The sequence below is a fragment of the Leucopleurus acutus genome (genome assembly GCF_964270905.1).
Source record: "Leucopleurus acutus genome assembly, chromosome: 16".
NCBI lineage: Eukaryota > Metazoa > Chordata > Mammalia > Artiodactyla > Delphinidae > Leucopleurus > Leucopleurus acutus.
In genome coordinates, this window is record NC_139158.1 from 82,283,885 (window position 1) to 82,299,731 (window position 15,847).

The following is a 15,847-nucleotide window of genomic DNA, read 5'->3' on the forward strand; positions in this document are numbered from 1 at the left end:
GCTCTTTCCAACCCTCATGGAGGCTCTGGCCCTCAAACAAGTTTCTAAGTGACAGGCTGAGCTTGGAGGAAAGACCCACTAATAAGGTTTGGGGAAAAGCTTTTGATTTTCCCAACGGAATGCAGTTTTAACACAATCTGGGGAGTCTCCCCACCCCCTGTCCCTGTGTGAGCACAGCCGGCCAGTAGGAAGAAAGAACTTGGTACTGGGACTGCCCTGCCAAGTGGTATCTGCAAGTTTCCTCTGCAATCTGTTGCTAGGGGTGGAATCTGTTTTTCTGGTTTCCTCTCAGCCCGGGGCTAGGCTTCACTTTGATGTGAAGGAGGTGCACGTTGTGCATGCGAGTTACCTGAGTGGAGGTGGAGACCTGAGGGCAAGGCTGCAGCTGCCTGGGAGGAGGGGCTAAGGCCTCCCCCTTTGGTCTGCGCAGTGGGAACCCCAGCGAGGCCCTTTCAAGTCTGCACCTTGCGGTTTCTCCCCACAGGAAGGCCAGCTTTATTATGGGTTTGTTCCCTTCACTGTTTTGAACCCCTCCCTGGGCCCCCGCCCAGCTCAGGACCTTGCATTTCATGTCAGGTCTAGTGAGGCCGCTGGCTCCTGGCTGAGTGTAGCGCTACGTGATACAGAAGGGTCTGCCCTCCTGAGAGACAGAGATCAGTGGTCAGATGGTTTCTGTCCCAGGAGAGAGGTGCCTCCCAGCAGACAAGCCTCAATGGTGTCATTGACTCAGCCTCTCCCTTCAAAGGCCTTTTGTTTGTTTGTTTCTCACGGAGAACCCACCTGCTGCAACGCCTTCGTCTGAAAGATGAAAAAGCTGAGGCCCGAGGGGTAATTCCACCACCAAAGAAACCCCCGCCAAATTATGATGCATTCCCGGGCAGACCCTCAGTGGTGCCTCCTAATCTAGCGGTAAGAGCTCCACTGGGGAGTCAAGGTTTACCTTCCAGCTCCGACGCCGACCACAATGCAATCTTGCCCAAACTGCTCAGCCTCTCCAAGCCTCAGTTTCTTCACCTGTGAAATGGGGAGAATAATTTTTACAGCTTAGGGTTGTTGATTTAAGTCACCCTGCCAATTTAATTATGTAAGTGTTCACCTATTTCTCCTCAATTCCCCCCTTCCCCTAGACTGTGAGTCCCCTAAAGGCAAGGACTCTGTCCACCTTGCTCACAGACGTGATCTCAATAACTACAACTGCCTAGTGCAGGGTAGGCGGTGAGGAAGTATTTGTGTTGATAATAACGAAGGCCCTCAGCGCCGGGCTCAGCACAGACACTCATCATTATGAACAGAGGGAGTTTGTTATTTATGATGGGAAAGCAGGTTTTGTTTCAACACTATCAAATCACCGGGAACTGAGGGAACAAAACAGCTTCTGGAGAGGGCCTGATGTCAGGTGGCTCTTCTGGGGCAAAGTCCCCAGGACCCCATCCATGAAGGACCTGCCTCCACAGGCTTCAGAGCCACCTTGCTCCAGGGCCTCTCCCCGCTGTCCTCTCTCTCAAAGCAATTGTCCCCCAGAGGCAGGACTCCTTCCCCGGGGCTTCAGAATTCTTATCTTCTGCTCTAGAAGACAGCAGGGGTAAAGGCTCAAATCACCAAACCTGCAAGGGCAGGGTTGCTAGATTAGAATACTGGACAACTAGTTAAATTCGAATTTCGGATTAACAATGAAATAACTTTTTAGTAAAAGTATGTTCCAAAGATTGCATGGAACCTGGTTATCCTTAAAAAAAGTATTCACTGTTTATCTGAAATTCAATTGTAACTGAGGGTCCTGTATTATAATTTGCTAAATCTGGCAAGCCAACAAAGTGATGGAGCTGGGATGTTAACCCAGGCCTGCCTGAGCTTGTGGACCTCACTTTCTCCTCTCCTGCAAAATCCCCATGATCATATTAGGAAACTCTTGGCGTGGTTATGAGAATTAAAAGAGAGAGGCTGAGTGAAATGGGCTTTTAAGCCCTCAACTACTTCATAAATGTTGGCAAGGGCAGGAATTTTGTTTGCCTTGATCCTGAGATGAACCCAGTGCCTAGAGCTGTATCTGACACACAGTTGGACAACCATAACTATTTGTTTCAGTGAAAAATTGCTGGTACTACTTTCCATAAACAGCCAAAAAAAAAAAAAAAAAGACGTAAAACCATTTCAACGGGCTTCCCTGGTGGCGCAGTGGTTGAGAGTCCGCCTGCCGATGCAGGGGACGTGGGTTCGTGCTCCGGTCCGGGAAGATCCCACATGCCGCGGAGCGGCTGGGCCCGTGAGCCATGGCCGCTGAGCCTGCGCGTCCGGAGCCTGTGCTCCGCAACGGCAGAGGCCGCAGCGGTGAGAAAAAAAAAAAACATTTCAAAGTCCCAAATCTAGGTCCCACATTCCAAGCATACCCTTCTGGCCCGTTAGGCTGGTCCCCATTCCTGCCAGACGGCGCCCAGGAAACAGTCCCTCTTTTTCCCTCCCAGGTAGGATTGCGCCTGAGAGAGCCCCGAGCACGCATGCCTCACTCAATGGAGGTGCTATGCGCATGCGTTGGTCCAGCTCCGCCTGGGGAGTGGGTGAGGAGTGCACATGCGCGGTCAGCCCTCTCCGGAAAGCGCGGGAAAGGAGCTCCGTCTTTTCCTGGAAGTGCTTTGTGGGTGCGGGGAAGGGCGCTATCCGGCCAAGTCAAGTTCCTGCTTTTGGACTCTTTCACTGCCGGGCGGTCCTCATGGCCTTTGCACCCAGAGGTCCCGAGGCCTCCTTCTTCCAGGTTTTGGACCAGCACAGGGCTTCCCTGCTGGCCGCCCTGAGGAAAGGCGGCGGGGAGCCCGCTGGCGGGGGGACGCGCCTGGCCACTAGGTATGAGGGCGCCTTCTGGGGCGCAGACGCCGGGACTTGGCGCAAAGCTTCCTCGGCGCAGCCGGGCTTGAGGTGTTCTGTGGGGAAATGCTGGGCCCCCTTCCCGTCTCCCACTGTGGCGGCCACAGGGTGAAGCCTGTTGGGCCCGCCAACCCTGAACCCCGAGAAGGGCCCTTGTTTAGCGACCCCCTTTCTCTGCTGTTAACTTATTTTGAACTCAGAAAGCCTGGTGACAGACCACCCTCCCCCCCCATGTCTTCTAGAATGTTCCCCCTCTAGAATGGTCCAGGAGCATCTCCACAGCTGGGTTCACGAGGTTCTTGAAATCCTAACAGTTTGGGGGAGTTTAGGGCACAGTTTGGCCTTGTGTTTGTTTATTAAAAAAAAGGGTAAAAATTTAACTTTAGAAGTTTTCAGGCTTTTTTTTTTTTTTGGAAGAGGGGAAAATCAGTGTTGTGAGTTCTCAATAAGTGTGTTTTATCAAAATGAACAAGGAAGTCAACACATTTTAAATGGTTTCTAGTGAGACAATGGGGTTTTTGACTTCGAAGTGAAGAGAATGTACACTTCTTGAAATCGATTAGAGCAGTTAGGGGTTAGCTCAGAGTGCGGTGCTGATAACATCGGTTACGGGATCTCCAGCTGCCCAGCTTAGACTTAACTACCGAAATTGTGTTTACACTATTCACCACTTTTACTTGAAATGCTCTGTTGTTCTGCTTCCTTGATCTGCTTTTCCCATTTATCAGCAAACTTTTTCACTTAAACAAATTACTGCCTTTTACTTCTAAGCCCAAACCAACGACCAAAAAACCAAAAAGCCGGAAAAACCCACAAAAATTTTTTTACAATAGGATTTAGTTTAAGGGAGAATTGAGAGTAAAGGAAAGAAAGGCATGGAAGTCCCTTTTGACATTTCAGATGTAAATCTGGTTGTTTTAAAGTTGGTCATAACGTTATCGTAACTTTTTTTTTCCAGGCTGGAAAAATGAGATATTTGAATCAGGTTTTGCATCCTGTTATTAGAAAATATGGAATGTTTTAAAATTTATTTTCTGATACATGCATTTTCCGTGAAAACGCTGATGTTTCTGTGGAAATTAGAACACTACATTTTGTGCATTTTCTAGATTTAATATGAGTTCCCTTCCTAGGCAATATTCTTACGGTGTTTATAACAGAATAACATTTTTTGAAGCTGATGGCTTGTGAAATTAAAAGTCAGCTGACAGAAAACTGGGCTAAGTCTTAATAATTTTCTGTGGTGTAGTAGTTGCCAAGTCCCTTTATGGTAGTGATTAAACTTTTTTCTTTTTGTGTCACTAAAATGCAAAAGGGCTGATTTATGGCATGAGATCAATTAAGGTAACGTGCTACAGCACGAAGTTTTTCTTTTGAAATATTTTCGCTTTGCATTTTGGGGAAATTAAAGCAAGTATTACATCAATTTTAATTAAAAGATTTATCAGTAGTATTTCAAGTCAATGATTTTGTATTTAAAGTAGGTTGATACGAAGAGTAGATAAAAATATATTTATAAGTTATATTGTCTAGTCATTAATTTAAAAGGGAGATATTACTTCAATTGGTAATTGAGAAGTAAAATTACAAGCAAATGAAATTTCTCTGTAATTCACCACTATAAATACAGTTGTTGTTTTAATGCATTACTGTTATAAAAATTTAGTGGGAGAGAATATTATTGACATGTATCACCTAGTCTTAAAAAACAACCAATGAAACTAAAAATTACTTTAATATTGACCTGGGGAAATGTTACATACTGTAAAGGTCTAATTTAGAATTAAGACTGAATCATGGTGTATTTATTGTTTCAGTTCTGAGGTTCTTGCAGCTATAGAAAATGTTATCCAAGACATAATCACAAGCTTGGCAAGAAATGAAGCACCTGCATTCACAATAGACAACAGATCAAGCTGGGAAAATATAAAGTGGGCATTTTGCATTTTTTACTTTTAAATGCAGTATCTATGTCATTATTTGAGTTTGAGTTCGAGTTCTAGTTGGATTTAATTCTTTTTATTGCCTTTACCTTGCCAAAAAGATCTAAGGAAGTTTACAAAATACATACCATACAGGCAGGTTTTATAAAGTAGAAGTAGGTGTGAAAGATAAGGCAAAGGGAAAACAATGCTAGGAACAAAAAGTGGAGCACCGAAAGGGGTTAGAATTCAAAATGCATATGATAAAGTCTCACAGTCCTGCTAAAAATAGGCTCCAGACTTGGATCTAAGCTTTCTAGCACTCAAAAGGGGGAAATAACACCAGTGGAATTCTCATCTATACTGCAAAAGCAAACCACTTGCTCAGGGGAGCTACAACCAGTCCTGATACTGAGACCAAAATAAATGTATCCTGAACACAGAGCATATTTTGATGGCTCTTTCCCCTAGCAAATCTCCCCCTGCTAAGTCCTGTGTCCAAGAGGGTAAAATCAGCAAACAGCTTTATCAAAGTCCTGGAACCTAGTTACATAGTTTGTTGCTTTCAGATCGTCAACCTGTAGACACTTACCACGTAATAATGAAAAACACTACAAGAATAGTCTTCAATAAGAGTTACAGAAACAGAATTAAAGTAATTTTAAGGCTCTTCAGGCACTAAGTATTCTTTTATGATCAATGTAATTAATGTAACTGTAAAGTTTTGAATCATATTTTGCAAGCTGGATCTTGAAGCAACTGTCACCTGGCCTATTTGCCTGGTGCCTTCTGCCACCTTTAGGACAGGCTTGGCAGTTCAATTTAACAGCCTAGTATAAATTGTTATTTCATTTACTGTAACTTTGGGGGTAAATTAAACAAAACATTTCAAAACTTATTATTAAATTGAGTAAAATTATTAAGTAAACCAATGAATTAAATAAACCAATCAAGAAAATGAGCAAAATGCTAATAAAATTGTGAAATATTTGGTAATAGTTCACATACCCTAAATATCTTCCTGGGAAAGAAATACATACACACACACACACATCATAATTAAAGGTATTTAATTCGTGTATTTTACACACTTGCTTTTAGTGCCTCTGTATGTTGCAAAGCTAATTACCTAATTACCACCTGGAATTATCTAAGCTTATAAACGAGATTATCATAATATAATATATCAGTGCTTACATTGAGAAGAAATGGGGATTTAAATGATGTTCGGAAGAGGACATTGAGTGTATATTGTTTGGTGTTCAAAAGTTAATTCTTTTTTATTCTATTCCCTTGCTTTAAACAAAATGACAGGTTTGAAGATTCTGTGGGTCTTCACATGGTATCTCATTGTACCACAAGAAAAATCAAAAGTGATTCACCAAAATCAGTTAAAACTTTTGGTAAATTAATCTTTCTTAGCTTTCTGTAGTAAAATAAATAATTTTGGTTACCTTCTGGGTTATAGTTTTTCCTAGCTAAATAATTTTACTTGTTCTTTAATAGGCCACCCTGTACTTGAAATAATTTTATAGAATTTTGCATTGTTAATAACCATGGAAGTAGTATTTCAAAAGAAATTTTCAAGATGCATGATTCAGTGGAAAAGTATTCTCTCAATTTTGCTGTACATAGAGCAATTAATTTTATCTGATTCGTCAGGCAATTATTATTCTGTACTTAACACTTCTATTTTGGGAAGATAAATTTTGTAATATTGTGGAAAGTAACTGAGGACAGTTAAAATCCTTGATAGCAGTATGTTTTGAATTTGTAAGAAAAATGATGAGTAACTTGTTTATTGCATCTTATTTTCCAGCGCTAATTCTTAAAATATTGTCCATGATTTATAAATTAGTACAGAGCAACACTTACGCAACCAAACGGTAAGTACATTGTGCTAATAAATTACTCTTTAAAATGCAGTGTGAGATTTAGTGGCATTAACTTTCATTATATGTTTTGAAAAGTTACATAAAACTAGGCTATGGGTCGTAAACTACTTCGCTAATATGTTGCCTTCATCCAGTTAAAGCTTTCTTCAATTAATACTACATACTTATATTCAAAGAGAATATGGTTAATTAAAATATATATTTTTAAAATTTTCATAGAGACATATATTACACCGACAGCCAACTCTTTGGTAACCAGACTGTTGTGGACAATATTATCAATGATGTTTCCTGTATGTTAAAAGTGCCGAGGAGAAGTCTGCATATAGTAAGTAGCATTTAATACAAAACATTTTAAGACAAAACATACAAAAGTTGTAATAGAAGAATAAATGTAATCTGTGCCTTCTTTCCATATTTTTGATACGTTTTTCTCACTATGAATTTAAATAATCTATTCTCATTGTATTCCCTTGGATAAATGAACCAAGACAGATGAATTATCAAATATTTTTCATTTCTAAATGCTCTTACACATTTTCTCCTTTATTTCTTAAATTCCAGTCTGGGCCAAAATACATATAATTAAGAGGTGAACATGAGAAGGGACTTAGAGGCATAAAGTAAACTCAAGAGAGAGATTTCAGATATGTCTATTATTTTTTCAGTTATCTACATCAAAAGGTTTAATTGCTGGCGATTTAAGGTATATCGAGGAAGACGGCACCAAGGTGAATTGTGCATGTGCAACCGTAAGCATCATTAATGTTTTCACGTGTTTTAACTCCATTTCAGATCGTTTGTTTCTGAAATGCATTTTATTTACTGCCTTGTTACGTAGTTTGGAGCTTAAGATTTTAGAATAAAATCGATGAATATGTATATGCTGTACTGGGTTGTACATTACATAGTTTCAAAACATGCCACTTGCCAAATGTCACATTGAAAGAAACAAACGTACACATTCCTTTTTAAAATGCACTGTTGTTTTCAGGTAGAGTGTGACCTGACCATTTTAGCATGGTTATTTATGTAATCTTCATGAAATTCTCTGGTTCTGAAATTAATGTGTGTTACTAAACTATTTGTTAGGCTTGGTACGTAGAAAGCCCCCAGTACTGAACTAGCACAGAAGTTTGGAAAGGGCCAGCTCACCATTTAGGAAAGAGGAGAATGACACCTATGAGATCCTGCATAAGGAAGTCTTTCCTTCATCTGTTTCTGCTTTTTAAGCCACATATCTATAAAATTTCCAAGAAATTCTCACCTTCTGGGAAGTAGTTTAGGTCATATGTCAGTTTTCTTACTGAAAAGTAAATCTGTGTCCTACTGTTTTTTTACTGAGGCATAGACCTCTGATAACAGGTGTATTTTTTTTAATGAAAATATAGGATTTTTGTGATAAATTTTTAAATGTCGTTAAACTTGCTATTTATTTAAAATAAAAACTGTCTTGTTTTGTTAACTTAGGCTGTTGCTGTGCCATCTAATATTCAAGGAATTCAGAGTATCCTTTGGGAAAACTATTTAAACGTCTAGAATGTTCATTCATCCATGACTTTGATAAATCAAGCCTTCATAATGTGTAACCAACAAGCCAAACCCTGTAGTGGTCAAGATGAGCACACCATGGTCCCTTTTTAAAGATCCTTTTAGGAGCTCACCATCTAGTAGGAGAGACAGATATCTAAATATTGTGTGTGAATAGATATCTGTTTACCTTCAAATATAACCGTTATTTAGTTAGTGGTTAAATTGAAATACGCATGCCTTAAATTTATCAGCCTTAACTTCACAGATTTAATTACAGATGCAAAATTTCTATTAATTGTAGAAAAAGATGCGACATTTCAGCGGCTCCTAGATGACAGTTTTTGCACCAAAATGTCTCCGTGCATCATGGTTACGGTATATTATCTACCTTTACCACAATTCCAAAACTAACACACTACATTGGTGATTGGTAAGAGGGGTTTATAACATCATCCATAAGCTTGGACAGCATTCTGTTATCAATATGATGCATCCTTTGGGATTATAGAACAAGAATTTCCAAGGTGTTTATTTAACCATCCTCAAATCTGACTGAAATCAAATAACACCCCCCAGGAGGCATCCTGATATAGTGTAAATATCACGTGCTTACAAAAGTGGATTGGTGAGAAATGAAATGACGGGGATTAGTGCGGCAGCGTCATCAGTTAGAGGAAGAACATCATAACTGGATTTGGGGAGCCTGTCCAGAGGCTCTCAGGTGGTTGCCTGGGTGGAAGGATGCCAGGGGAATGATTAAGGAGAAAGGGCTTAAGCAAAGGGCATTTCCAAGGCAAATCCAAAAGGACGTGGTGACCACGGGATGAGGGGAAGGAGTCAAAATGACTCTGGTGTGTGGAACTTCACCATGATGTCACCGTCGATACTACAGGACAACTGGCGGGAAGGCTCAGCTCTTCGCGGCAGAAAGATGTTGCATGTAGTTTTAGAAATATGAATTTGAGACGATAGCAGGAAATCCTAGTGGCCTCTGCCCAGTTTGAAGTGAGGGGAGAACGGTTGAGATGGAAAATGCAGGCTGAGAGCTCATAAGTAATAAAGGCGCTACCTGAACCCCTGAAGTGATCTCTCAGCGGGGGTGTCCTGTGGCTCATGCTTTGGTCCAGTCCTCCTCCGCTTTCACACCTCCCTGGTGAGAGTGCATGCTTGCTGGGCTGATAGGAAGCCAAGCCACTACCAACAGAGAAAGCTGCCCGGGCCCCGGCCTCTGTTCAGCTGTTGGCGTTTGAATCATGGCTGGTACTGGCCCATCCGAGACACAAGTAAAGCTCGGCTCTCTGTCACATTTCTTTTTCTACCTTGTCTTTCCTCTTGTAGGCTGCCTCCTAGTCCTTGCCTACCTACGCGTTGGTGCTATCATGGTGTCCACTGATAATTGCTGTCATTGCTATGGTGAAACACCCACAAGCAGCTGACCCGTAGTAGCTGTCTCTACAGAGGGGAGCTGAGAACCGAGGGCCAGGCTAGGAAGGAGCCTTTGGTACTCCTCTGTGGTCTCCTCTACCACATACATGTGTAGTCGTTCCCAAAGGAAAAAATTAAAATACACTAGCATTCACTAAGTGCTCATGGTGTGCCAGGAGCTCTGCCGGGCACTGGATACAATAAGGGTTCCCATTTTAGTGCTGTTTTTCACATATCAACATGTAAAGTCTCTCCAACCTTGTGAGGTAGGTATTATTATCATCTCCATTTTAACAATAGGACAATGGGACCCAGGAAGGTATTTTACCACAATCTTAAGGCTGGTCAAAACTAGGACTGGGTTTTAGGCAGTTCAGCTCCACGTCACTCTAGTCCCATAACTGTGTGGCAGGCATGTTTATCCCAATTTTATAAATAAAACCACGGCCTAAAGACACCAAGAAACCAACCCAACTTTACCCGCTGGTGATTGGCGGAGAGGGAGTTCAAACTCAGAGCGCTCGCGTGGAAAGCCCATTCTTCTCTCTGCCTGCTTCCTTCTCTGCTCCATGTTTCGTTTGGTTTTCTGCTTTCTTCTCCTAACACTGTTGTAAAGCTCTTTCAATTACTTTTCCACATAATTATTGTTTTAATGACTTCATAATACTCTTCCATTGCTTAGGTTTATTAAATTCTGAATGTAAGCCAGGTACTCTTTTAAATGCTTTATAATTGTTAAGTAATTGAATTCCTATCGTAATTTTATAAGGTGTTAAGAAGCCCCAACTTCAGAGAGTCTTCGTGACTCTTTCAGGTTCATGCTGCTGAGAAGCGGCAGAGCCAGATGCCAGCCCAGGCTGTCTGGCCCCAGAGCTGGTGCATATCACCACCGTGCTCTGCTGCCTCTCCATGTCCCTGTTGTGAGACAGTTTGGCTATTTATCATAGTTTCTGTCCTGTTAAATAACCCTGCAGTGGACATCTTTATGTATGTCAGATTTTTCTTACCTCTGTTTCTGCTGAAATATTTCCTTAGGATTATTTTCTAGGACTGGGATAATTGTCAAAGGTATGAAGTTATGTGGGCTTTTTCACCCTGTTGTATATAGTGTACATTTTTTCACAGTCAAAACCAGTCTTCCATCACCTGAAATTTAAGGTGAGGGGATCTAACTTTTAAGTTATTAACAAAATAGGAATATAGTTTTATCAGTTCCATTCTACTAAATGATTTCAATACTTGCTTTTAGGGAAAGGGAGTACCTGATCTGAACACAAGACTTTTAGTCAAGAAGCTGTGGGATACATTTCACATTCCTATTTTCACTCTTGTAGATGCTGATCCACATGGTAATTGATTGTTGGACTATTTGAAACAATAGTCATGATAAATCATGTCTGTAGTTGCCTTTTTCTGCTCATAAAACACTTTCATAAAATATTCTGGGACTTCCCTGACCATCCAGTGGTTAAGGCTCTGCACTTGCACTTCAGTGGGCACAGGTTCAATCCCTGATCGGGGAGCTAAGATCCCACATGCCGTGCAGCGTGGCTGAAAAAAAAAAAATTAAAAGAATATGATTATTAGATTAAAATGAATAACTGTAATCATTTGGGGCAACTTATCACTGTTTTTACTGTATTAAACTGAACCATAAATTTTCCATTGGTAATGTCCACAAAAATAAAAATTGCAGATGTTAGGTATAATTATCTAGCCTATAATATGCAAGAAGACTAATTTTAAAGTTAACTTTCTTTTAACAGGCATAGAAATAATGTGTATCTATAAGTATGGATCTATGGTAAGTATAGAAAAGCATTTTTCCTTTTTCACTATTGAGATATTTTATATTCACTAAAGTGATTTCTGCATTTACTTATCAGCCCCTAGTAAGCTAAGGGCCCCCAAAATGTACCAGGGAAGCTACTGTCCTAAGTCTAGGGCCAGTCTATTTCAGACCTGTGATTCCAGCTTCCAACGTGACCAGTGTGACTGCAGATGACAGAGTGGGATTACCTGTGGGCAAGAGGCATTAATTATCCTCCACTTTCCTGGCCTGCTGAAGTAACTGTGGGCCCTCAGCATAGCAACACTGATCACCAGTTATACCCTGAAAATTATATAGAGCCTTGAATTCTGACTTTTCCAATTCCAACCATAAGGAGAAATGAGAAGATCACCAAACTTCACCACTGGAGACTGCAACTACCACACATCAATGGTTGTCAAAAATGTGGTCCTGGACATCAGCTCACCTGGGAACTTGTTAGAAATGCAAATCTCAATCCCCATCCAGACCTCCTGAGTCTGGATTTCCAAGGGTGGGCACTCCAAGTGATTCTGACACATGGTGAAGTTTGGGAACCATTGGTGTACACCTTGAGTGTCCTGATGTATATGTTTATAGCAGATGAAAAGGATGGTGGAGCAAGGTGTTAAGGTATGGAATCAACGAACCACAGTAAATGCAGGTCAGAGGGGTCATCTGTAGTTTTACTTTATAGAAAACCAATACAGAAATACTACAGAGCAGTTTTAAAACCTCCACTGAAAGTCAAGTTTAGCTAAGCCCCTGGTGATTTTCTTAACTTCTGTGGTCTCTGGGGGTGTGAAGTCTTCAGTACTGGTCCTTCCTAATAAGTTAAAAAATTGGCTGCAAAAACACGTATGCTAGTTCTCTGCATACCTTAGCTAATACACTTCTGCTCTCTATTTTAGGCTATGTCTTTTGAAGCCCATAATCTCACAGTTCCAGCTATTAGATGGCTTGGTCTCCTCCCTTCTGATATCAAAAGGTTAGGCGGTTAGCAGAAGTAGGATATTTTAAATGATGATTCATTGTAATATGTAACACTCAGCCTAAAAAGTCACTACCAGGGAAAGCACTTAACGGTTTTTACTTATCGTGTTCCCAATGACTCGGGATTATATAATTATGAATTACATTTATCCATGTTTCTGTTTCAGCTGCTAAAATACTTAAATATATTTGGTTAATTGAACCTTTAGCTAGCTAGAAGACATTTTTTGTTTTACCTTTATGGTTAAAGTGTTTAGTAATTTTTTTTATACTTAGACAGTATGAAGACATTGAATCTAGTTAAATGGTAATCATTGACAGCACCATTTGCCATATGAATTAACTTTATCATAGATGTAAAATTTTAACTTCATTTAAAAATCTCATTTTAAGATTAAAGTTGGGAACTCTAAATTTTGTCACTTTTATTATCTATATGTTCATTATAGAAAAAATATCATTAAGTAACAAGATAAAAGTCACCTACAGATGAACAGCTTTACCCCTGTTGATTATTTGCTGTGCCTTGCCATAACTTCTTCCAAAAGAATGGAGTCATACTCTATTTTGTAGTCTGCTTTTCTCACATAACACAATGTGATCGCTTTTCCTTATCAATAAATACATTCCTAAGACCTCATTTGAATGTCTTCTGCTGAGTTCCAACTCTGAGTGTGTTTATTCAGTCAGCCCCTTCCAGCTGAAAGTTTGGGTGGTTTCCACGTCTCTGTTCCAGTGGATAGTGCTTTGATGGACCATCTTGTAACTAAATCTTTGCCCCGTATCCTTAATTAGTCCCATAGGCCGAATTCCCAGAATTGCTGGGTCAAAGGGTATGCACATTTTTAAGGCTTTGACTGCCCTCCGGATAGGTTAATTATTTTGTTTTCCCTGGAGAGTAAGAGCCCATCTGTCCTTCAGCATGAGACGTTATCACTTTATTCATCTCTGCTATTGTGATATTTTAAAATATTTTATCGTTTTAATTAGCCAGTGAGAATGAAATTAAACATTTATTGGATTTCTTTAAGCAGTGAGCAAACCGTGGTAACAGGTGCTTATTTTATAAATATGGAATAGGAACAGGTTTTGGGTAATCACTGCTTCTAACAAAATGAGGGCACCAGAGAAAACATTCCGTTTTCGATTTTTGAATGTTTTCGCTCTAGTGAATCAAAGTTTTGTCAATGTAGTGTGTATGTCATGGTCAGAATCCCTTGGGGGTCGTCTGTTCGTAGGAATATCATTTCTAACACAACCTTAGGACAGAGGATCTGATTACTGAGGTGGAAAACTTGAAGAAACTCTAGCTGCATCTCATAAATTCCATCAGTGCCCTCAAAAGCCACTCTAAATAAATGTACAATCAAAGAAAAAAGTATGATAGCAACACAGACATGGCTTCAAGGGAAACCCTCTCGGCCTCCCTTTCAATCAGATTGTCATCCTATTCAGGAGCTGCCGCTGGCAAATGGTCATAATTATGGGGACATTGAAGAAGACTGTTTGAAACTGGAGCTCTCCTGAGAAATCCAGGATTTGTGACTTCAAAAAGCAGTTCACAACATAAATCCTGGACCTCTCATGTTCTATTTTTAAAACACATACCAAGATAAAATTACAATCTACTTTTTAAAAGTGTAAAACTAAATAGATGTGTGTATGTCTGTGTGCATGCATGAATGCATAAGTGAAAATTGATAGACTAACTTCTTCGGCCCAGAAAATTCTCAATGAATTACAGAGAATTAAGTATTCAGTGGAACCTAAAATCCCACAGTGGATCTTGCTGCTGGCCACACATACTGGCGCTCACTGCTTCAAAACTGTGGTGCTCTGGGGGCTGCCTTGGTGTTGATACACATGATGTTAGTGTTCTCGGCATTTGTTTTATAACCAATGTCTGTCTTCCTGTCATCGTCCTGTGAGTGTGGCATGAAAGAAAACAACAACTTAAAACAGACTTCTGCTATGATCTTGAACATTTGCTGGTCTAAGACATGCCAGATCCCCCAAATTCTGTATTTAAAAGTGGATCTGTACTAATTTTCACATCTGTTATTTCTGAGTCTCTTGAAATAGTATGATAAATAAAAATGAAATATATGTGACCTTAAAGTTACAGGAGCACTTTGTTTTTACTGATTTCTTTCATCTATTTTTTTCCAGATTAAATATACCTAAACGTACTTTAATTCCACTGACTAAACAGGACCAAATGAAACTTGACAGTGTCCTGAAGAGACCTTATATTACTTGCCAACCATTTTGGAGAAAAGAAGTATGTTTCTTTCTAAAATTCAAATGTATGTTTTATTGCCTTTTACTTTAGCAGTGGCTATTTACATAATATTTTGGAACTATCCTTCTTGAATTTTTTTTTTTTTGCGGTAAGTGGGCCTCTCACTGCTATGGCCTCTCCCGTTGCGGAGCACATGCTCCAGACGCGCAGGCCCAGCGGCCATGGCTCACGGGCCCAGCGGCTCCGCGGCATGTGGGATCCTCCCGGACCGGGGCGCGAACCCGTATCCCCTGCATCGGCAGGCGGACTCCCAACCACTGCGCCACCAGGGAAGCCCCTTCTTGAATTTTTATATAACCAACAACTAACGTGTGTGTTGTTCAGCAGTAAATGGTTGTAGAAACATTGAATTGTGAGTGCTAATAGATAAGATCAGCTGGGTGGAGCTGATCTAGTTTATCCTCATCATAGTTATATACCCATTGTCTATGGCTGTATCATAATTCATGGGGGAAAAAAGGAGAAGGAAATTATAAAGATCCCAGACCATTCCTAATTATTGAAGGAATCCATACTAATATTTTTAGCTGTAGCAGCTCCAGAATATTCCGGCTGACCTAAAGTTATTGCCGATGGCTTTGGAGGATAAAACAAATCTAGATTTACCAGTTTGAGTTGACAGAACTGTAGCAAAGGACTCTGGTATGATTATATTTTACTTTTATTGACAGATGGAAATAATGGCAGACTCTAAAATGAAGGCAGAAATTCAAGCTTTGACCTTCCTATCATCAGATTATCTTTCCAGAGTGTACTTACCCAACAAATTAAAATTTGGAGGATGGATATAAAAATATATCAGAATATATCTTGTGATTGCAAGAGGCTTTTCATTAGTTTTGTTTTCAGCAGTGGATGCTGTTGTGGAAAGAACATATGGTCTTAATAAAATAATTTCCGTCAATTGTATTTTTTGTCAAAAAAATGCTGCACTCTAATTTTCTTCAGAAGGCTTTATTTTATCCTTCTCTGTAGAGACTAATTTCTATCCTATGTTCTAAAGTAAATCATAAAAGAATGTATGTTATTTTGACTTTTAAATTTTGTTTGAAAAAAATGTTTACACATGTCATCAAAGTCTGCAGAAATATTCTATTTACTTTCTACA

At 40.0% G+C, this 15,847-nt stretch overlaps 1 protein-coding gene across 3 annotated transcripts; it reads left to right on the forward strand.

Moving 5' to 3' along the window:
• Positions 1-2,707: 2,707 nt before the first annotated feature.
• SPO11 (SPO11 initiator of meiotic double strand breaks) lies at positions 2,708-15,530 on the forward strand (the record flags this gene model as incomplete). Of its 3 annotated transcripts, XM_082857037.1 has the most annotated exons (13): positions 2,708-2,838; positions 4,677-4,790; positions 6,096-6,184; positions 6,601-6,667; positions 6,896-7,004; positions 7,345-7,428; positions 8,147-8,183; positions 8,475-8,584; positions 10,884-10,983; positions 11,401-11,438; positions 12,356-12,432; positions 14,607-14,718; positions 15,411-15,530. In XM_082857037.1, the coding sequence occupies 13 exons, from the start codon at positions 2,708-2,710 to the stop codon at positions 15,528-15,530; spliced, it is 1,188 nt and encodes a 395-aa protein (XP_082713163.1). The 3 variants fall into 3 exon arrangements, with proteins under 3 accessions (XP_082713163.1, XP_082713164.1, XP_082713165.1); XM_082857038.1 differs by lacking the exon at positions 4,677-4,790; XM_082857039.1 differs by lacking the exon at positions 4,677-4,790 and having other exon boundaries at positions 8,487-8,584.
• Between the last annotated feature and the right edge of the window lie 317 nt (positions 15,531-15,847).